The sequence below is a fragment of the Caloenas nicobarica genome, chromosome 5 (genome assembly GCF_036013445.1).
Source record: "Caloenas nicobarica isolate bCalNic1 chromosome 5, bCalNic1.hap1, whole genome shotgun sequence".
Lineage (NCBI taxonomy): Eukaryota > Metazoa > Chordata > Aves > Columbiformes > Columbidae > Caloenas > Caloenas nicobarica.
Genome location: NC_088249.1, coordinates 8,895,220 through 8,916,706, shown reverse-complemented (window position 1 = coordinate 8,916,706; position 21,487 = coordinate 8,895,220). Strand labels below are relative to the sequence as shown.

General features: G+C 54.3%; 1 protein-coding gene and 5 pseudogenes across 1 annotated transcript; 1 reads left to right on the top strand and 5 right to left on the bottom strand.

The window, feature by feature from the left end:
• Positions 1 to 1,334: 1,334 nt before the first annotated feature.
• LOC135988825 (inositol 1,4,5-trisphosphate receptor-interacting protein-like 1) lies at positions 1,335 to 2,566 on the bottom strand (annotated as a pseudogene).
• A 1,628-nt stretch (positions 2,567 to 4,194) lies between these two features.
• LOC135988826 (inositol 1,4,5-trisphosphate receptor-interacting protein-like 1) lies at positions 4,195 to 5,426 on the bottom strand (annotated as a pseudogene).
• A 1,628-nt stretch (positions 5,427 to 7,054) lies between these two features.
• LOC135989116 (inositol 1,4,5-trisphosphate receptor-interacting protein-like 1) lies at positions 7,055 to 8,286 on the bottom strand (annotated as a pseudogene).
• Positions 8,287 to 9,914: 1,628 nt separating this feature from the next.
• Positions 9,915 to 11,146, bottom strand: LOC135988828 (inositol 1,4,5-trisphosphate receptor-interacting protein-like 1; annotated as a pseudogene).
• Positions 11,147 to 12,774: 1,628 nt separating this feature from the next.
• LOC135988827 (inositol 1,4,5-trisphosphate receptor-interacting protein-like 1) lies at positions 12,775 to 14,006 on the bottom strand (annotated as a pseudogene).
• A 1,453-nt stretch (positions 14,007 to 15,459) lies between these two features.
• Positions 15,460 to 20,174, top strand: SIVA1 (SIVA1 apoptosis inducing factor). The gene is made up of 4 exons (XM_065636019.1): positions 15,460 to 15,594; positions 15,739 to 15,945; positions 16,832 to 16,988; positions 17,484 to 20,174. The coding sequence occupies exons 1-4, from the start codon at positions 15,477 to 15,479 to the stop codon at positions 17,539 to 17,541; spliced, it is 540 nt and encodes a 179-aa protein (XP_065492091.1). The 5' UTR covers positions 15,460 to 15,476; the 3' UTR covers positions 17,542 to 20,174.
• The last annotated feature ends 1,313 nt before the right edge of the window (positions 20,175 to 21,487 follow it).

Sequence of the window (21,487 nt, the reverse complement as noted above, 5' to 3'; positions counted from 1 at the left end):
TATTAATAGTTCCCTAAAAGCATCAGTTTCAGACTTCAGTAGTAATCACAACGATGAATCAGATAATAGGAATTATTGAGAAAGCATGTCAGAAGAAAACATGTCCAGATTTATGCTGACAAGACGTGCAGCATGGCCACAGTTGGCACACGGGCCATGAGCTCCAGGAGGGACGCTAGAGAGTATTAGAAATGTGGAAAAGGGCACGTAATAGAATATTTCAGCTTGAATAAAAGACAAAAGAGGATCACAGAATCACAGAATGCTAGGGATAGGAAGGGACCTCGTTCCAACGGTTGAGAACCCTTTCAATGGAGGAAGTTTTCCTAATATCCAATCTAATCCTGCCCCGACGTAACCTAAGGCCATTTCCTCTAGTCCTGTCATTTGTTACCTGGGGAAACAGACCAACACCCATCTCTCCACAATGTCCTTTCAGGTAGATGTAGATAACGATACGGTCTCACCTCAGCCTCCCATTCTGCAGGGTCAACAACCACAGTTCACAGAATCACAGAATGCTAGGGAATCACGGAATGTTAGGGACTGGAAAACGAACCTTGAAAAATCATCTAGTCCAATCCCCCTGCCAAAGCAGGAACACCTAGATCACCTTACAGAGGAATGCATCCGGGCGCGGTTTGAGTGTTTCCAGAGTAGCCTCACAGGTGCCAACCCAAGCTCCACAGAGGCAGAACACTTCCCAAAAAGACAGATCTGAGCAGCAGACCAGGGGAGCAGTGAATGAATTCTTTAGGTGCTTTGCTTGGGTGTGTAGCCCTTGCTTTACCTACGGAACTGTCTTAGATCAACCCGCATTTTTTCCCACTTTAGCTTTCTGATTCTCTCCACCCTGCCACTGGGGAAAGTGACTGAGCAGCTGTATGGCAGCTGAGCTGCCAGCAACCCATGCCCGCATTCCCAAAAAACCTGACGCACAGACACTCACAGACACAGTGTTAGTCAAAACACAACATTTATTGGCAGCTTTGCACAGAGGAAAGGCCCCAGAAGGAACGGAATGGACTGTGTCGAAGAGTGTGGGTGGTCACTATCCAGCTGCTAACAGAGTGTCTGTCACGAGCCTGCTCGCAGTGGCCTCTTCAGCTGCATCAGCTCCCAGTCCCCAGCGTGTGCTTTTGCTGTGCAGGAAAGGCATGGCAGCAGTTCCCACTGCCCATGGATCAGCATGGTCCCCGTGTCCAGTGTGCTCAGCTCTGTAGCAGCAGCTCACCAGGAGCGTCTTCAAGGCCGGCCCTGTTCCTGAAGAACTGCACCTCTGCCACAGCACAGCTCTCTGGCCACCTCCTGCTGCTGCTACCACTGGCCTGTGCCTACTCGATGCTCAGGACGCTGTCCGAGTCATCTTGCTGCACCCCAAACACCATCTCAATCAGGAGGCTGTTATCGGAACGGTCGGTCAGCCAGAGCTTGCAGGAGCGCCTGGAGGGCAGCACTATTAGACGCCAGCGTGTGGACTGAGGCAAAACCACCCAGGCTGCTTTCACCAGTATCTGGAACCAGCGGGTGGTTTTCTCCATGTCCAGGTGGTTGCCAGTGCACAGGGTGCCTAGGAGGCTGGCACTCTGATTTTTCCTCAGCTCCTCCTTGGAGCGATGGAGGAAGCACAGCATGCCCTCCCTCGTGCAGGTGCACTCCAGCTCCACGCGGAGCCTGGAGTTCCTCGCCGGCATCTCCTCCATGGTGTCCATCTCCAGGTGGAAGGAGTGCCCACGGGGGGGCTTCAGGGGCACGAGCAGACGGTAGACAGCGTGACCCTCACAGTGACTCACACCTTCTGTGTCGTTGCCCACTGCGATGGCAGACTTCGGTCGCGGCACGAAAGCATTCCTGGAAAGTTTTCGGCACGTACGGAGAAGTTCGTCCACCAGCTCTACCACCATCGTGGATGGTTCCGGCACGTCCAGGAGGCGCTGGGCCGAAATTCTGCCCGCATCCAGTGCAATACTGGCTTTTTCTCCTTGCTCCTCCTTGTCCACGTTCCTTCTGGAATTGTCCTTGGTGCTGCTGGCTGTCTGATGGCTCCTTTTCCTGAGCCACCAGCAGAGCCCAAAGAGCAGGACCAGGCCTCCAGCAACAGCCCAGAACTGCCAGTGCTGCAAGGCCGCGAGGAGCAGGGATGCCCAGGCAGAGACGCTCTGCTCCCGGTTCCTCTGCTCCTGGTCCCTCTGTTCTATCTCCCGCCACAGCCGAGTCATCTCCCGGTTCAGCATCTCCTCGCGCTGCTGCATGCGCTGGCGTGTGTCCTCATCCAGTTCCTCATTGACAAATCCCGTATCTCTGATCAGGAAGAGCAGAATCCGAGCCACCAGTTGCAAGGCAAAAAGAGCCATGGTCTGCAGGAGGAAGGAGAGAAGGGGCTCAGTGGGGCTGGGCGGGAGGGAGGCGGCTGGTGGCGGGGGGAGCGGAGCCGGGGGCCGCAGGGAGCTGGCGCAGGTAGGAGCGGGGCCGAGGCAGCTGGGAGGCAGCAAGGGCTGCGCCAGCCCCGGCGGCGGCGGCTCCGTGCCCTGCCCAAGGTGCTCCCGCGAGCGGCCGGGCCCTCCATGGAGGGCGAGAACCCACCCCCGGGGGCCGCGTTTCTGCCCCGGCCCCCGTCCAGCCCGGCCTCCCCCCGCCTGCGCACTCACCGCTGGCCCAGGCCGCACTGGGGCAGCGCGGCTGCTGGCGCCCCCAGTAACCGCCCCGTGGGGACTCGTCCCCTCTGATGTCACAGGCGCCAGAGCGCGTCACAGTCACGTCCGACAGCCACCCTGCCCTTCAGCCCCACGCGCAGCTGCCCTGGTGTCCAGGTGAAGGCTGGGCCAGAGTTAAAGTTGCTCACAGCACCTCGTGTGGTGCTGTATGTTGCCTGCCAGTGGCGATCTCATAAGCACAGAATATGCCTGGTTGGAAGGGGCCCACCAGGACCATCCAGGCCAAGCCCTGACTCTGCACCAGGCCGGCTTCAAGTGAAATCACAGATTCGCAGAATCATTTAAGTTGGGAAAGAACCTAAAGATCGTTGACTCCAACCACAAATCTCACTCTGCCATCCCCACCACTAAACTATGTCACTAGCTGCAACGTCTACACGTTTTTTTACAGAGCTCCAGTCATGGTGCCTCAAGCACTTCCCTGGGTGGGTTGTTCCAACGGTTGAGAACCCTTTCAATGGAGGAAGTTTTCCTAATATCCAATCTAATCCTGCCCCGACGTAACCTAAGGCCATTTCCTCTAGTCCTGTCATTTGTTACCTGGGGAAACAGACCAACACCCATCTCTCCACAATGTCCTTTCAGGTAGATGTAGATAACGATACGGTCTCACCTCAGCCTCCCATTCTGCAGGGTCAACAACCACAGTTCACAGAATCACAGAATGCTAGGGAATCACGGAATGTTAGGGACTGGAAAACGAACCTTGAAAAATCATCTAGTCCAATCCCCCTGCCAAAGCAGGAACACCTAGATCACCTTACAGAGGAATGCATCCGGGCGCGGTTTGAGTGTTTCCAGAGTAGCCTCACAGGTGCCAACCCAAGCTCCACAGAGGCAGAACACTTCCCAAAAAGACAGATCTGAGCAGCAGACCAGGGGAGCAGTGAATGAATTCTTTAGGTGCTTTGCTTGGGTGTGTAGCCCTTGCTTTACCTACGGAACTGTCTTAGATCAACCCGCATTTTTTCCCACTTTAGCTTTCTGATTCTCTCCACCCTGCCACTGGGGAAAGTGACTGAGCAGCTGTATGGCAGCTGAGCTGCCAGCAACCCATGCCCGCATTCCCAAAAAACCTGACGCACAGACACTCACAGACACAGTGTTAGTCAAAACACAACATTTATTGGCAGCTTTGCACAGAGGAAAGGCCCCAGAAGGAACGGAATGGACTGTGTCGAAGAGTGTGGGTGGTCACTATCCAGCTGCTAACAGAGTGTCTGTCACGAGCCTGCTCGCAGTGGCCTCTTCAGCTGCATCAGCTCCCAGTCCCCAGCGTGTGCTTTTGCTGTGCAGGAAAGGCATGGCAGCAGTTCCCACTGCCCATGGATCAGCATGGTCCCCGTGTCCAGTGTGCTCAGCTCTGTAGCAGCAGCTCACCAGGAGCGTCTTCGAGGCCGGCCCTGTTCCTGAAGAACTGCACCTCTGCCACAGCACAGCTCTCTGGCCACCTCCTGCTGCTGCTACCACTGGCCTGTGCCTACTCGATGCTCAGGACGCTGTCCGAGTCATCTTGCTGCACCCCAAACACCATCTCAATCAGGAGGCTGTTATCGGAACGGTCGGTCAGCCAGAGCTTGCAGGAGCGCCTGGAGGGCAGCACTATTAGACGCCAGCGTGTGGACTGAGGCAAAACCACCCAGGCTGCTTTCACCAGTATCTGGAACCAGCGGGTGGTTTTCTCCATGTCCAGGTGGTTGCCAGTGCACAGGGTGCCTAGGAGGCTGGCACTCTGATTTTTCCTCAGCTCCTCCTTGGAGCGATGGAGGAAGCACAGCATGCCCTCCCTCGTGCAGGTGCACTCCAGCTCCACGCGGAGCCTGGAGTTCCTCGCCGGCATCTCCTCCATGGTGTCCATCTCCAGGTGGAAGGAGTGCCCACGGGGGGGCTTCAGGGGCACGAGCAGACGGTAGACAGCGTGACCCTCACAGTGACTCACACCTTCTGTGTCGTTGCCCACTGCGATGGCAGACTTCGGTCGCGGCACGAAAGCATTCCTGGAAAGTTTTCGGCACGTACGGAGAAGTTCGTCCACCAGCTCTACCACCATCGTGGATGGTTCCGGCACGTCCAGGAGGCGCTGGGCCGAAATTCTGCCCGCATCCAGTGCAATACTGGGTTTTTCTCCTTGCTCCTCCTTGTCCACGTTCCTTCTGGAATTGTCCTTGGTGCTGCTGGCTGTCTGATGGCTCCTTTTCCTGAGCCACCAGCAGAGCCCAAAGAGCAGGACCAGGCCTCCAGCAACAGCCCAGAACTGCCAGTGCTGCAAGGCCGCGAGGAGCAGGGATGCCCAGGCAGAGACGCTCTGCTCCCGGTTCCTCTGCTCCTGGTCCCTCTGTTCTATCTCCCGCCACAGCCGAGTCATCTCCCGGTTCAGCATCTCCTCGCGCTGCTGCATGCGCTGGCGTGTGTCCTCATCCAGTTCCTCATTGACAAATCCCGTATCTCTGATCAGGAAGAGCAGAATCCGAGCCACCAGTTGCAAGGCAAAAAGAGCCATGGTCTGCAGGAGGAAGGAGAGAAGGGGCTCAGTGGGGCTGGGCGGGAGGGAGGCGGCTGGTGGCGGGGGGAGCGGAGCCGGGGGCCGCAGGGAGCTGGGGCAGGTAGGAGCGGGGCCGAGGCAGCTGGGAGGCAGCAAGGGCTGCGCCAGCCCCGGCGGCGGCGGCTCCGTGCCCTGCCCAAGGTGCTCCCGCGAGCGGCCGGGCCCTCCATGGAGGGCGAGAACCCACCCCCGGGGGCCGCGTTTCTGCCCCGGCCCCCGTCCAGCCCGGCCTCCCCCCGCCTGCGCACTCACCGCTGGCCCAGGCCGCACTGGGGCAGCGCGGCTGCTGGCGCCCCCAGTAACCGCCCCGTGGGGACTCGTCCCCTCTGATGTCACAGGCGCCAGAGCGCGTCACAGTCACGTCCGACAGCCACCCTGCCCTTCAGCCCCACGCGCAGCTGCCCTGGTGTCCAGGTGAAGGCTGGGCCAGAGTTAAAGTTGCTCACAGCACCTCGTGTGGTGCTGTATGTTGCCTGCCAGTGGCGATCTCATAAGCACAGAATATGCCTGGTTGGAAGGGGCCCACCAGGACCATCCAGGCCAAGCCCTGACTCTGCACCAGGCCGGCTTCAAGTGAAATCACAGATTCGCAGAATCATTTAAGTTGGGAAAGAACCTAAAGATCGTTGACTCCAACCACAAATCTCACTCTGCCATCCCCACCACTAAACTATGTCACTAGCTGCAACGTCTACACGTTTTTTTACAGAGCTCCAGTCATGGTGCCTCAAGCACTTCCCTGGGTGGGTTGTTCCAACGGTTGAGAACCCTTTCAATGGAGGAAGTTTTCCTAATATCCAATCTAATCCTGCCCCGACGTAACCTAAGGCCATTTCCTCTAGTCCTGTCATTTGTTACCTGGGGAAACAGACCAACACCCATCTCTCCACAATGTCCTTTCAGGTAGATGTAGATAACGATACGGTCTCACCTCAGCCTCCCATTCTGCAGGGTCAACAACCACAGTTCACAGAATCACAGAATGCTAGGGAATCACGGAATGTTAGGGACTGGAAAACGAACCTTGAAAAATCATCTAGTCCAATCCCCCTGCCAAAGCAGGAACACCTAGATCACCTTACAGAGGAATGCATCCGGGCGCGGTTTGAGTGTTTCCAGAGTAGCCTCACAGGTGCCAACCCAAGCTCCACAGAGGCAGAACACTTCCCAAAAAGACAGATCTGAGCAGCAGACCAGGGGAGCAGTGAATGAATTCTTTAGGTGCTTTGCTTGGGTGTGTAGCCCTTGCTTTACCTACGGAACTGTCTTAGATCAACCCGCATTTTTTCCCACTTTAGCTTTCTGATTCTCTCCACCCTGCCACTGGGGAAAGTGACTGAGCAGCTGTATGGCAGCTGAGCTGCCAGCAACCCATGCCCGCATTCCCAAAAAACCTGACGCACAGACACTCACAGACACAGTGTTAGTCAAAACACAACATTTATTGGCAGCTTTGCACAGAGGAAAGGCCCCAGAAGGAACGGAATGGACTGTGTCGAAGAGTGTGGGTGGTCACTATCCAGCTGCTAACAGAGTGTCTGTCACGAGCCTGCTCGCAGTGGCCTCTTCAGCTGCATCAGCTCCCAGTCCCCAGCGTGTGCTTTTGCTGTGCAGGAAAGGCATGGCAGCAGTTCCCACTGCCCATGGATCAGCATGGTCCCCGTGTCCAGTGTGCTCAGCTCTGTAGCAGCAGCTCACCAGGAGCGTCTTCAAGGCCGGCCCTGTTCCTGAAGAACTGCACCTCTGCCACAGCACAGCTCTCTGGCCACCTCCTGCTGCTGCTACCACTGGCCTGTGCCTACCCGATGCTCAGGACGCTGTCCGAGTCATCTTGCTGCACCCCAAACACCATCTCAATCAGGAGGCTGTTATCGGAACGGTCGGTCAGCCAGAGCTTGCAGGAGCGCCTGGAGGGCAGCACTATTAGACGCCAGCGTGTGGACTGAGGCAAAACCACCCAGGCTGCTTTCACCAGTATCTGGAACCAGCGGGTGGTTTTCTCCATGTCCAGGTGGTTGCCAGTGCACAGGGTGCCTAGGAGGCTGGCACTCTGATTTTTCCTCAGCTCCTCCTTGGAGCGATGGAGGAAGCACAGCATGCCCTCCCTCGTGCAGGTGCACTCCAGCTCCACACGGAGCCTGGAGTTCCTCGCCGGCATCTCCTCCATGGTGTCCATCTCCAGGTGGAAGGAGTGCCCACGGGGGGGCTTCAGGGGCACGAGCAGACGGTAGACAGCGTGACCCTCACAGTGACTCACACCTTCTGTGTCGTTGCCCACTGCGATGGCAGACTTCGGTCGCGGCACGAAAGCATTCCTGGAAAGTTTTCGGCACGTACGGAGAAGTTCGTCCACCAGCTCTACCACCATCGTGGATGGTTCCGGCACGTCCAGGAGGCGCTGGGCCGAAATTCTGCCCGCATCCAGTGCAATACTGGGTTTTTCTCCTTGCTCCTCCTTGTCCACGTTCCTTCTGGAATTGTCCTTGGTGCTGCTGGCTGTCTGATGGCTCCTTTTCCTGAGCCACCAGCAGAGCCCAAAGAGCAGGACCAGGCCTCCAGCAACAGCCCAGAACTGCCAGTGCTGCAAGGCCGCGAGGAGCAGGGATGCCCAGGCAGAGACGCTCTGCTCCCGGTTCCTCTGCTCCTGGTCCCTCTGTTCTATCTCCCGCCACAGCCGAGTCATCTCCCGGTTCAGCATCTCCTCGCGCTGCTGCATGCGCTGGCGTGTGTCCTCATCCAGTTCCTCATTGACAAATCCCGTATCTCTGATCAGGAAGCGCAGAATCCGAGCCACCAGTTGCAAGGCAAAAAGAGCCATGGTCTGCAGGAGGAAGGAGAGAAGGGGCTCAGTGGGGCTGGGCGGGAGGGAGGCGGCTGGTGGCGGGGGGAGCGGAGCCGGGGGCCGCAGGGAGCTGGCGCAGGTAGGAGCGGGGCCGAGGCAGCTGGGAGGCAGCAAGGGCTGCGCCAGCCCCGGCGGCGGCGGCTCCGTGCCCTGCCCAAGGTGCTCCCGCGAGCGGCCGGGCCCTCCATGGAGGGCGAGAACCCACCCCCGGGGGCCGCGTTTCTGCCCCGGCCCCCGTCCAGCCCGGCCTCCCCCCGCCTGCGCACTCACCGCTGGCCCAGGCCGCACTGGGGCAGCGCGGCTGCTGGCGCCCCCAGTAACCGCCCCGTGGGGACTCGTCCCCTCTGATGTCACAGGCGCCAGAGCGCGTCACAGTCACGTCCGACAGCCACCCTGCCCTTCAGCCCCACGCGCAGCTGCCCTGGTGTCCAGGTGAAGGCTGGGCCAGAGTTAAAGTTGCTCACAGCACCTCGTGTGGTGCTGTATGTTGCCTGCCAGTGGCGATCTCATAAGCACAGAATATGCCTGGTTGGAAGGGGCCCACCAGGACCATCCAGGCCAAGCCCTGACTCTGCACCAGGCCGGCTTCAAGTGAAATCACAGATTCGCAGAATCATTTAAGTTGGGAAAGAACCTAAAGATCGTTGACTCCAACCACAAATCTCACTCTGCCATCCCCACCACTAAACTATGTCACTAGCTGCAACGTCTACACGTTTTTTTACAGAGCTCCAGTCATGGTGCCTCAAGCACTTCCCTGGGTGGGTTGTTCCAACGGTTGAGAACCCTTTCAATGGAGGAAGTTTTCCTAATATCCAATCTAATCCTGCCCCGACGTAACCTAAGGCCATTTCCTCTAGTCCTGTCATTTGTTACCTGGGGAAACAGACCAACACCCATCTCTCCACAATGTCCTTTCAGGTAGATGTAGATAACGATACGGTCTCACCTCAGCCTCCCATTCTGCAGGGTCAACAACCACAGTTCACAGAATCACAGAATGCTAGGGAATCACGGAATGTTAGGGACTGGAAAACGAACCTTGAAAAATCATCTAGTCCAATCCCCCTGCCAAAGCAGGAACACCTAGATCACCTTACAGAGGAATGCATCCGGGCGCGGTTTGAGTGTTTCCAGAGTAGCCTCACAGGTGCCAACCCAAGCTCCACAGAGGCAGAACACTTCCCAAAAAGACAGATCTGAGCAGCAGACCAGGGGAGCAGTGAATGAATTCTTTAGGTGCTTTGCTTGGGTGTGTAGCCCTTGCTTTACCTACGGAACTGTCTTAGATCAACCCGCATTTTTTCCCACTTTAGCTTTCTGATTCTCTCCACCCTGCCACTGGGGAAAGTGACTGAGCAGCTGTATGGCAGCTGAGCTGCCAGCAACCCATGCCCGCATTCCCAAAAAACCTGACGCACAGACACTCACAGACACAGTGTTAGTCAAAACACAACATTTATTGGCAGCTTTGCACAGAGGAAAGGCCCCAGAAGGAACGGAATGGACTGTGTCGAAGAGTGTGGGTGGTCACTATCCAGCTGCTAACAGAGTGTCTGTCACGAGCCTGCTCGCAGTGGCCTCTTCAGCTGCATCAGCTCCCAGTCCCCAGCGTGTGCTTTTGCTGTGCAGGAAAGGCATGGCAGCAGTTCCCACTGCCCATGGATCAGCATGGTCCCCGTGTCCAGTGTGCTCAGCTCTGTAGCAGCAGCTCACCAGGAGCGTCTTCGAGGCCGGCCCTGTTCCTGAAGAACTGCACCTCTGCCACAGCACAGCTCTCTGGCCACCTCCTGCTGCTGCTACCACTGGCCTGTGCCTACTCGATGCTCAGGACGCTGTCCGAGTCATCTTGCTGCACCCCAAACACCATCTCAATCAGGAGGCTGTTATCGGAACGGTCGGTCAGCCAGAGCTTGCAGGAGCGCCTGGAGGGCAGCACTATTAGACGCCAGCGTGTGGACTGAGGCAAAACCACCCAGGCTGCTTTCACCAGTATCTGGAACCAGCGGGTGGTTTTCTCCATGTCCAGGTGGTTGCCAGTGCACAGGGTGCCTAGGAGGCTGGCACTCTGATTTTTCCTCAGCTCCTCCTTGGAGCGATGGAGGAAGCACAGCATGCCCTCCCTCGTGCAGGTGCACTCCAGCTCCACACGGAGCCTGGAGTTCCTCGCCGGCATCTCCTCCATGGTGTCCATCTCCAGGTGGAAGGAGTGCCCACGGGGGGGCTTCAGGGGCACGAGCAGACGGTAGACAGCGTGACCCTCACAGTGACTCACACCTTCTGTGTCGTTGCCCACTGCGATGGCAGACTTCGGTCGCGGCACGAAAGCATTCCTGGAAAGTTTTCGGCACGTACGGAGAAGTTCGTCCACCAGCTCTACCACCATCGTGGATGGTTCCGGCACGTCCAGGAGGCGCTGGGCCGAAATTCTGCCCGCATCCAGTGCAATACTGGGTTTTTCTCCTTGCTCCTCCTTGTCCACGTTCCTTCTGGAATTGTCCTTGGTGCTGCTGGCTGTCTGATGGCTCCTTTTCCTGAGCCACCAGCAGAGCCCAAAGAGCAGGACCAGGCCTCCAGCAACAGCCCAGAACTGCCAGTGCTGCAAGGCCGCGAGGAGCAGGGATGCCCAGGCAGAGACGCTCTGCTCCCGGTTCCTCTGCTCCTGGTCCCTCTGTTCTATCTCCCGCCACAGCCGAGTCATCTCCCGGTTCAGCATCTCCTCGCGCTGCTGCATGCGCTGGCGTGTGTCCTCATCCAGTTCCTCATTGACAAATCCCGTATCTCTGATCAGGAAGCGCAGAATCCGAGCCACCAGTTGCAAGGCAAAAAGAGCCATGGTCTGCAGGAGGAAGGAGAGAAGGGGCTCAGTGGGGCTGGGCGGGAGGGAGGCGGCTGGTGGCGGGGGGAGCGGAGCCGGGGGCCGCAGGGAGCTGGCGCAGGTAGGAGCGGGGCCGAGGCAGCTGGGAGGCAGCAAGGGCTGCGCCAGCCCCGGCGGCGGCGGCTCCGTGCCCTGCCCAAGGTGCTCCCGCGAGCGGCCGGGCCCTCCATGGAGGGCGAGAACCCACCCCCGGGGGCCGCGTTTCTGCCCCGGCCCCCGTCCAGCCCGGCCTCCCCCCGCCTGCGCACTCACCGCTGGCCCAGGCCGCACTGGGGCAGCGCGGCTGCTGGCGCCCCCAGTAACCGCCCCGTGGGGACTCGTCCCCTCTGATGTCACAGGCGCCAGAGCGCGTCACAGTCACGTCCGACAGCCACCCTGCCCTTCAGCCCCACGCGCAGCTGCCCTGGTGTCCAGGTGAAGGCTGGGCCAGAGTTAAAGTTGCTCACAGCACCTCGTGTGGTGCTGTATGTTGCCTGCCAGTGGCGATCTCATAAGCACAGAATATGCCTGGTTGGAAGGGGCCCACCAGGACCATCCAGGCCAAGCCCTGACTCTGCACCAGGCCGGCTTCAAGTGAAATCACAGATTCGCAGAATCATTTAAGTTGGGAAAGAACCTAAAGATCGTTGACTCCAACCACAAATCTCACTCTGCCATCCCCACCACTAAACTATGTCACTAGCTGCAACGTCTACACGTTTTTTTACAGAGCTCCAGTCATGGTGCCTCAAGCACTTCCCTGGGTGGGTTGTTCCAACGGTTGAGAACCCTTTCAATGGAGGAAGTTTTCCTAATATCCAATCTAATCCTGCCCCGACGTAACCTAAGGCCATTTCCTCTAGTCCTGTCATTTGTTACCTGGGGAAACAGACCAACACCCATCTCTCCACAATGTCCTTTCAGGTAGATGTAGATAACGATACGGTCTCACCTCAGCCTCCCATTCTGCAGGGTCAACAACCACAGTTCACAGAATCACAGAATGCTAGGGAATCACGGAATGTTAGGGACTGGAAAACGAACCTTGAAAAATCATCTAGTCCAATCCCCCTGCCAAAGCAGGAACACCTAGATCACCTTACAGAGGAATGCATCCGGGCGCGGTTTGAGTGTTTCCAGAGTAGCCTCACAGGTGCCAACCCAAGCTCCACAGAGGCAGAACACTTCCCAAAAAGACAGATCTGAGCAGCAGACCAGGGGAGCAGTGAATGAATTCTTTAGGTGCTTTGCTTGGGTGTGTAGCCCTTGCTTTACCTACGGAACTGTCTTAGATCAACCCGCATTTTTTCCCACTTTAGCTTTCTGATTCTCTCCACCCTGCCACTGGGGAAAGTGACTGAGCAGCTGTATGGCAGCTGAGCTGCCAGCAACCCATGCCCGCATTCCCAAAAAACCTGACGCACAGACACTCACAGACACAGTGTTAGTCAAAACACAACATTTATTGGCAGCTTTGCACAGAGGAAAGGCCCCAGAAGGAACGGAATGGACTGTGTCGAAGAGTGTGGGTGGTCACTATCCAGCTGCTAACAGAGTGTCTGTCACGAGCCTGCTCGCAGTGGCCTCTTCAGCTGCATCAGCTCCCAGTCCCCAGCGTGTGCTTTTGCTGTGCAGGAAAGGCATGGCAGCAGTTCCCACTGCCCATGGATCAGCATGGTCCCCGTGTCCAGTGTGCTCAGCTCTGTAGCAGCAGCTCACCAGGAGCGTCTTCGAGGCCGGCCCTGTTCCTGAAGAACTGCACCTCTGCCACAGCACAGCTCTCTGGCCACCTCCTGCTGCTGCTACCACTGGCCTGTGCCTACTCGATGCTCAGGACGCTGTCCGAGTCATCTTGCTGCACCCCAAACACCATCTCAATCAGGAGGCTGTTATCGGAACGGTCGGTCAGCCAGAGCTTGCAGGAGCGCCTGGAGGGCAGCACTATTAGACGCCAGCGTGTGGACTGAGGCAAAACCACCCAGGCTGCTTTCACCAGTATCTGGAACCAGCGGGTGGTTTTCTCCATGTCCAGGTGGTTGCCAGTGCACAGGGTGCCTAGGAGGCTGGCACTCTGATTTTTCCTCAGCTCCTCCTTGGAGCGATGGAGGAAGCACAGCATGCCCTCCCTCGTGCAGGTGCACTCCAGCTCCACGCGGAGCCTGGAGTTCCTCGCCGGCATCTCCTCCATGGTGTCCATCTCCAGGTGGAAGGAGTGCCCACGGGGGGGCTTCAGGGGCACGAGCAGACGGTAGACAGCGTGACCCTCACAGTGACTCACACCTTCTGTGTCGTTGCCCACTGCGATGGCAGACTTCGGTCGCGGCACGAAAGCATTCCTGGAAAGTTTTCGGCACGTACGGAGAAGTTCGTCCACCAGCTCTACCACCATCGTGGATGGTTCCGGCACGTCCAGGAGGCGCTGGGCCGAAATTCTGCCCGCATCCAGTGCAATACTGGGTTTTTCTCCTTGCTCCTCCTTGTCCACGTTCCTTCTGGAATTGTCCTTGGTGCTGCTGGCTGTCTGATGGCTCCTTTTCCTGAGCCACCAGCAGAGCCCAAAGAGCAGGACCAGGCCTCCAGCAACAGCCCAGAACTGCCAGTGCTGCAAGGCCGCGAGGAGCAGGGATGCCCAGGCAGAGACGCTCTGCTCCCGGTTCCTCTGCTCCTGGTCCCTCTGTTCTATCTCCCGCCACAGCCGAGTCATCTCCCGGTTCAGCATCTCCTCGCGCTGCTGCATGCGCTGGCGTGTGTCCTCATCCAGTTCCTCATTGACAAATCCCGTATCTCTGATCAGGAAGCGCAGAATCCGAGCCACCAGTTGCAAGGCAAAAAGAGCCATGGTCTGCAGGAGGAAGGAGAGAAGGGGCTCAGTGGGGCTGGGCGGGAGGGAGGCGGCTGGTGGCGGGGGGAGCGGAGCCGGGGGCCGCAGGGAGCTGGCGCAGGTAGGAGCGGGGCCGAGGCAGCTGGGAGGCAGCAAGGGCTGCGCCAGCCCCGGCGGCGGCGGCTCCGTGCCCTGCCCAAGGTGCTCCCGCGAGCGGCCGGGCCCTCCATGGAGGGCGAGAACCCACCCCCGGGGGCCGCGTTTCTGCCCCGGCCCCCGTCCAGCCCGGCCTCCCCCCGCCTGCGCACTCACCGCTGGCCCAGGCCGCACTGGGGCAGCGCGGCTGCTGGCGCCCCCAGTAACCGCCCCGTGGGGACTCGTCCCCTCTGATGTCACAGGCGCCAGAGCGCGTCACAGTCACGTCCGACAGCCACCCTGCCCTTCAGCCCCACGCGCAGCTGCCCTGGTGTCCAGGTGAAGGCTGGGCCAGAGTTAAAGTTGCTCACAGCACCTCGTGTGGTGCTGTATGTTGCCTGCCAGTGGCGATCTCATAAGCACAGAATATGCCTGGTTGGAAGGGGCCCACCAGGACCATCCAGGCCAAGCCCTGACTCTGCACCAGGCCGGCTTCAAGTGAAATCACAGATTCGCAGAATCATTTAAGTTGGGAAAGAACCTAAAGATCGTTGACTCCAACCACAAATCTCACTCTGCCATCCCCACCACTAAACTATGTCACTAGCTGCAACGTCTACACGTTTTTTTACAGAGCTCCAGTCATGGTGCCTCAAGCACTTCCCTGGGTGGGTTGTTCCAACGGTTGAGAACCCTTTCAATGGAGGAAGTTTTCCTAATATCCAATCTAATCCTGCCCCGACGTAACCTAAGGCCATTTCCTCTAGTCCTGTCATTTGTTACCTGGGGAAACAGACCAACACCCATCTCTCCACAATGTCCTTTCAGGTAGATGTAGATAACGATACGGTCTCACCTCAGCCTCCCATTCTGCAGGGTCAACAACCACAGTTCACAGAATCACAGAACGTCAGGGATTGGAAGGGACCTCGAAATATCATGCAGTCCAATCCCCCCGCCAGAGCAGGAACACCCAGATGAGTTTACGCAGCAAGGCGTCCAGGCGGGTTTGAATGTCTCCAGAAATAGAGACTCTACCACCTCCCTGGGCAGCCTGTTCCAGGCTCTGTCACCTTTGTTGTGAAGAAGTTTCTCCTCATATTGAAGTGGAACCTCCTCTGTTCCAGTTTGTACCCATTGCCCCTTGTCCTATCATTGGTTGTCACCGAGAAGAGCCTGGCTCCATCCTCGTGACACCCACCCTTTATATATTTATAAACATTAATGAGGTCACCTCTCAGTCTCCTCCAAGCTCAAGATCCCCAGCTCCCTCAGCCTTTCCTCACAAGGGAGATGCTCCACTCCGTTTATCATCTTCGTGGCGCTGCGCCGGACTCTCTCCAGCAGTTCCCTGTCCTTGAACTGGGGTCCCAGATCCGGACACGAAGTTGGAGATGCGCTGCAGGTGCTGTCCCGGCTCCGGAACCCCGCCGGCTCAGGGGGCGGAGCCTGAGGTGACACCGCCCTCCTCTCGCTCCGCCCTGCCGCCCCGCCATTGGCCTGGCGCGCCGGTGACGCCGCCGAGGGGGCGTGGCCGTTGTGGGCGTGGCCTGGCCGGGCCCGCCATGCCGAAGCGCTCCTGGCCCTTCGGGGAGGCCGTTCCCCTCCAGCGGAAAACACGCGTGGGGCTGCGGGAGCTGAGCCGCGGCGTGCGGGGCGAGGAGTACCGCCGGGAGGTCTTTGGTGAGGCGGGGGACGGAGGGGAGGGGCAGGCGCCGCAGCCGCTGGCCTGTGCCCGCAGGCCTCTCCAGCCGTCTCCCCCGGGCATGGCGGCGGGGCTGAGGGGCAGAACCCGCCGCTAACTCCGCTCTCCTCTCCCGCCGGCAGAGAGGACCCGGCGGCTGCTCTTCAAGGGCGCCCAGGCGTACATGGAGGGCGCCTGGCCCGCCGGCCCCGCCGCCACCTGCGCGCTCAGCCGCTCGCCGGAGCCGGGCGGGGAGGCCCAGGGCGGCGGCGCGGGGCGCGGCTGGAGCGGGCAGCTGCTCATCGGCCCGGACGGGAAACTGCTGAGGCGGCCCGGCCACACCGACACGGGTGAGTGGCCCCGGCACGGGTGAGTGGCCCCGCCGCGGGCGGGCGGCCGGAGCTGCTCTGCGACCTGCCCGGCACACGGCGGGGCGTGCGTGTGTGTCCCTCTGTTAGTCTTTATTTTTTAAAGGAAATGTTTGATTTGAGCTTCCCTGAGGGGTTTTAGAAACTGTTTAGAAACTGTTGCATCCTTGAGAATCTCTTAGCGGTCTTGCCACTGAGCAGAAAAAGACCGAACAAAACTATACGCAGTGGGCCCTGCGGTGCGCTGCGTTCAGTTTTGGGCCCCTCGCTGTAGGAAGGACATTGAGGTGCTGGAGAGAGTGCAGAGGAGGTGACGAAGCTGGTGAGGGGCCTGGAGCACAAGTCTGATGGGCAGCGGCTGAGGGAACTGGGGCCGTTTATCCTGGAGAAAAGGAGGCTGAGGGGAGACCTTATCACTGTCTGCAACTGCTTGAAAAGAGGTTGTAGCATGGAGGGTGTTGGTCTCTTCTCCCAAGTAGCAAGTGATAGGGCAAGAGAAAATGGCCTCGTTGTGCCAGGGAAGGTTCAGATTGGATATTAGGAAAAAATTCTTGCGAGAAAGGCTTGTCAGGCACTGGAACAGGCTGCCCAGGGCAGTGGTGGAGTCACCATCCCTGGAGGGGTTTAAAAGACCTGTAGACGAGGTTCTTAGGGACATGGTTTAGTGCCACAGTTAGATCATGGTTGGAGTCGATGATCCTGAGTGTCTCTTCCAACCCGAATTATTCTGTGATTCTAAGTGTGTGCTGCCACCTGTAGCTGTAATGCGGAGCAGAGATACCACACTCTGCAGTTTTTGGAACTTCCAGGTGTTTTCTGTGTTTTGCTGTAAAGTACACCTCTGCTTAATTGCATCTTTTCCAATCAGTTCCACCCGTGGGAGTTTCCAAAGCCTGTTCATCGTGTGTAAGAACTGCCGATGTCAAGGAAGCGTGTACACAGTGTGACCAGTTCGTCTGCCAGAACTGCAGCAGGCTCTGCAGCTGCTGTAACACAGTTACCTGTTCTTTGTGCTCCACTATTGAGTAAGTGCCTTTTGGATTTCTAAGCTCGTTTTAATTATATATGCCCTGAAAATTTGTTGTAGCATATGAAGACCTAACAAGATATCTAGCTCATCTGCGTAAAGAACTTGAATTCTCATGTTGTTTTAGCAGCAGTAAAACTGTCTGAACCATGGAAAATAGAATGCCCGTGTGGAGTAGTCTTATCTGTCTTAGTGCAAGTCTAGTTTAACTTCTTATTTAAATGTTCTAAGAGGCAAAACTTCCTTATGCTTTCTCACCAGCAATATAGCATGCTGGCCAATGATGAGTGAATGCACTCTCAAGGATTAAAATTAAGCTTTTGCTGTTGTTTTTAACAGTTCTATGATATAAAGAAATACTGGGACTGTTGTGTGAGAGTCTAGAGGTTACAGTTGATAATGGTCTAGGATGGCATTCTTTGTTTTGTTCCAGAAACAGCAGACACACTGACTTTGTTTCTTTTGGTTTTCTTTTTTTCTTTTTTCCCCTTAGTTATGGTGATGTGGGAGAGCAAGTTCTCTGCAATGGTTGCTCAATATTTCAAGTCTGAAACTCGATGAAATAGCTTTTATGGCTAAGACGTCTGTAAATTTCATGAAGTCTCCTCCTTATGGCTGGTTGATTAAGCCTTTTAGCATGTGAATTAATTATGGAATTTCTATGTTTTATATCTTTATATTGTACTTTTTAATATTGTAGCAAAATAAACTTCTATATTTTGAGGATTTCTAGATTATTTTGAGTCAATATTCTGCTTTGTCTCTAATTGTGATGCCTATCTGGGGGGGCCACTTTGTGCTCTTATCTGGTGTTCCTTAAGTGATATAAAGTTCCGAATATCCATTCAGCATCTCTCCACTTGTTCATGTCAGGGCACCCTTTGTGGGATCAGAACAGATCCTTGCGTGCTTTCAGGTGAGCGTAAATCTATTCTAGACACAACCTTTCGTTTGTGAACTAACTAGGAAAATCAGCCAGGCCCGAACACTTTTCCTAATAGAGAATTTGCCAGTTTCTGCTTAATTTTTATAAGCCGTTGCAGACATCTTATGATTACTGACAGCTGGAATGATTTTATTTCCATCATAGCTGCAATAGAACTATGGTACACCAGGCTTTGAGCAAAAAAGCGCAGTAGTTTAGTGTCAAAGACTAGTTTTCCTGTACCCTCCTTGGAAGGTCTTTTTCTTGGAAAGCAGCCTGTAAACCTCATATTATCCTGAATATCAGCTCAAAAATAGCTCATGAAGTGGTCTGAAAAAAATGGTCGGCACCCAGGTGTATATCTCCACTAACCAGCTCATTCCTCTTTTCCTTTCATATCACTGGAGAGGCTGGTCTGCTTGGTATTGTTTGTGCTGTAGGAGTGAGACTGTCACCAAGTACCACTGGATAGCCCCTCAAAGTAATTTTCTTTCACTATTTTTGCTATGTTTTTAAAAATTAAAAAAAAAAAGGCCAGACTTTTCATCTTGTAAACCAACCATATGTGAAACCAAACTACAGTGACATGATTACTGGAGTGGTAGATTTCAGGCTGTAGAGAAAATGAGCAGATTTAAGAGAGAAAACAGTTCTCATTGCACTCAGAGCTAATGCTCTGTTTCCCAAATTATTTGCGCTGAATTCCCAAAGCAAAGTCTACAGCTCACGCTTCCCAGTCTTCTCAACTGTGATTAGTATGTTTTGCATGGACTAACTTGATTTACCTCTTCTTCTCCCCTCTAGCCATTTCTATTTGAAGAAATTAAAAGGCTGTTGCACTGCTACCTCAGTTCAGAGACTTCTCTCTTGTGGGGCATCTTTATTTGACGTGCTGTTGAGAGCATACTGGGTATTTTTTACATTTCAGAATACTGCAACTAACCAAACTGTAAATGCTTTAGAAAAGGTGGGGTGACAGCGATTGCTGTGCGGCTTTGGATACATGAGCACAGTGAAGTGCAGGATGACGTTCTCTCTAACCTCAGTGTAATAACACCTCGTGTAACTACGCCGAGATGCTTCAAATGCATTTGTGCCCTTTAGGGTATCCTAGTGGGGTCACTTCACGGTGAGGTCAACCATCTGTGTGCTGGCATCATCTGCCTGATGACTCTCATTTGTTTCCATGTTCTGTGTGCTTTGTAGGTGGTTAAAATGAAAATGTGAGAGTTTACGTGTTTTTACTCAGTCTTGATTTTGAGCAACTCTAACATCTCGTATCTTGTCCCTACCCGCAAACCAAACCAAAGTCTGTCAATCAGGTGAGCTAGTAGTAAAAGTATTAGTCAGAGCACGCAGTAATTCCACAGTGCTGTCCATCTTTTCAAAACTGTGAAAGATGAAGTTGGGATGGTGGCTCATCTCTGGTGCCAGCTGTCACCTACCATAGGGCAGCAGACAGCAACCCAGCTGTCAGGTGTCGTAGGGCAGATAAAATGTTGCTCCTGTAGTAATCGTCATAAAACACAAGGCTGAGTTTTATGAATCAGAGGAATCTGTGAGTTACTGCATTTAAATGTTAGTTTTAGGAAAGAATTTTAAAACTTGGCTTTGTTTAATTTGACACTCTAATCAGTGAACAAAAATGTTTTTCAGTCAAGCATATTTTTCAAACCAACCTTGAAAATGTGTATCTGCTTATTCTCTCCCAAGGGTGGGAGACTGAAAATATACTGGTTTGCTTTTAGGCTCCCAGACATAAGACATGTTTACAAATAATTTGCGTTTCAAAGTAGTTGATAGATATAGGTTTTTTTGGCTCATTTAGTCACTGCTGTATTTCATAGGAAGCTGTCCTCTGTAAACAATGATGTGGATTTCATGGCTTAAAGTTCTTAGTTGTTATCCTTTAGCCTGCACCTTGAAAGATGGTCATTGGGACAGATACCCGATGCAGAGTGAGGAGCTGGGAGAAAGAAAAAGCAGGAGGGCTGGAAGAGAGGCATGGGGCAGGAGGAGCACAGAACAGTCTGGTCAGCTCTTGGATCAGGGTGGTGCATTGTACATTTAAGAAATGGGGTTTTTTAGTACTTAACCAGCTCATTGGCTTATCTGGCTTCAGCAGGTGTGAAAAACTGCTTCTGGTGTGTCCCAAAAGACTCAAATCTCATTATTGAGGAAAGTCCCTGCTTTAGTCCTGCAGTTTTAAATGAGCAATGGGAGGTAGGGCTTGGGGTTGTTTTGAAGTCTTTATATTACCTACAGAGAATACCTATGGAAATGGAAGAATCTTTGGGCGAGAGGTCCAAAGATTTTTCTCTTTGTCTAATTAACTCCTGCTCACAAGGCCTTATCTGTTGCCACTTGTCATAGAGCGGTACCTTGGGTACTCCTAGGACTGCATAGGAGAGCCAGAGAAATTGTCTGGCTTAGTAATTGAGCAGGAAATTGCTTTTTATAGTGTACTTTGTTGTTATCACGTGTTCTTCCCCTCCTATTTGAATGTCAACAATCAAAGTTTGCCTGGTGTTCAGAGGGAAGGAGATCTGCTGTGGAGCAAGCGTATTGATGGGTGAAAATATCCTACAGCAATTATTTTGGAGATGGATGAGAAACTTCTTCTGAGGCCTGTATAGTGGTACCGGTGAAATACATCTCAAAGGACACCTCCTAAAAGGAGGTCAACCAGACTGATCAGGATAAAACAATTTGCTTTAAGCCTAATATGTGAGTAAATACTAGAAATATATGGGTTTGGAGATACCAAATATTCCCTTAGGGACACTCTAAGGTGGTAAATTTCTGCAGTAGTCTCCAGTATCTACAATCTGCATTAGAACAAAACCACCTAATATTATGAACTTCAGTAAAAAGATCAAACACACTTGAGTTATGTCATTCAATAGCATTTATCCATGACATGCATCCCTCATATTAGTGTTCTGTTCTTGGTGGGTAGATCAGACTTTGGTGTTTGCACAAACAACCATAGTCCTGTGCATGCAGTCTGTAATTCTTGTATGTTTTGCACACCAGGTCAGAAGCGAGATGCAGCTGTATTTTTATCTTGGGACAGAGCACAAAACCCGAGTTATTTAGGTGTAAGTGAAAGACGTCTTTTTTTTCTTTATAAATATGGGTAAGACATTTGTGCTTTGACTCTGCAGTACATTTGCTACTATCAGGCATGAGATACTAAGAAGTGACAGCAGTCTACAAATGTTTTATATCTTCTGGATCTTTTCTGAAGAGTTGCAACCAAGATGTAGAAATGGAAACGCTATCTTTGTCCCTTGGTTTGTTGGGTCTGATTCTTTTGAAAACGCACAACTAGGCATGGATGAATTGGTTAGACAACAGCGAAGGCCAGCACTGTGCAAGCAACACGTGTTAATATTTCTCTCTTTCACCATGCAGGACCCTACTAGTATTATATTTGCATGATGGTTTTGTGTTTTATCAAGATCAGATTGGATTTAAAAATTGAATCCTAGCAAAACCTAACTGATATTAAACTCCCACTTACGCTGTATGTGTACAAACTTAAACATACTGCTCCTTTGTAGTTTCTG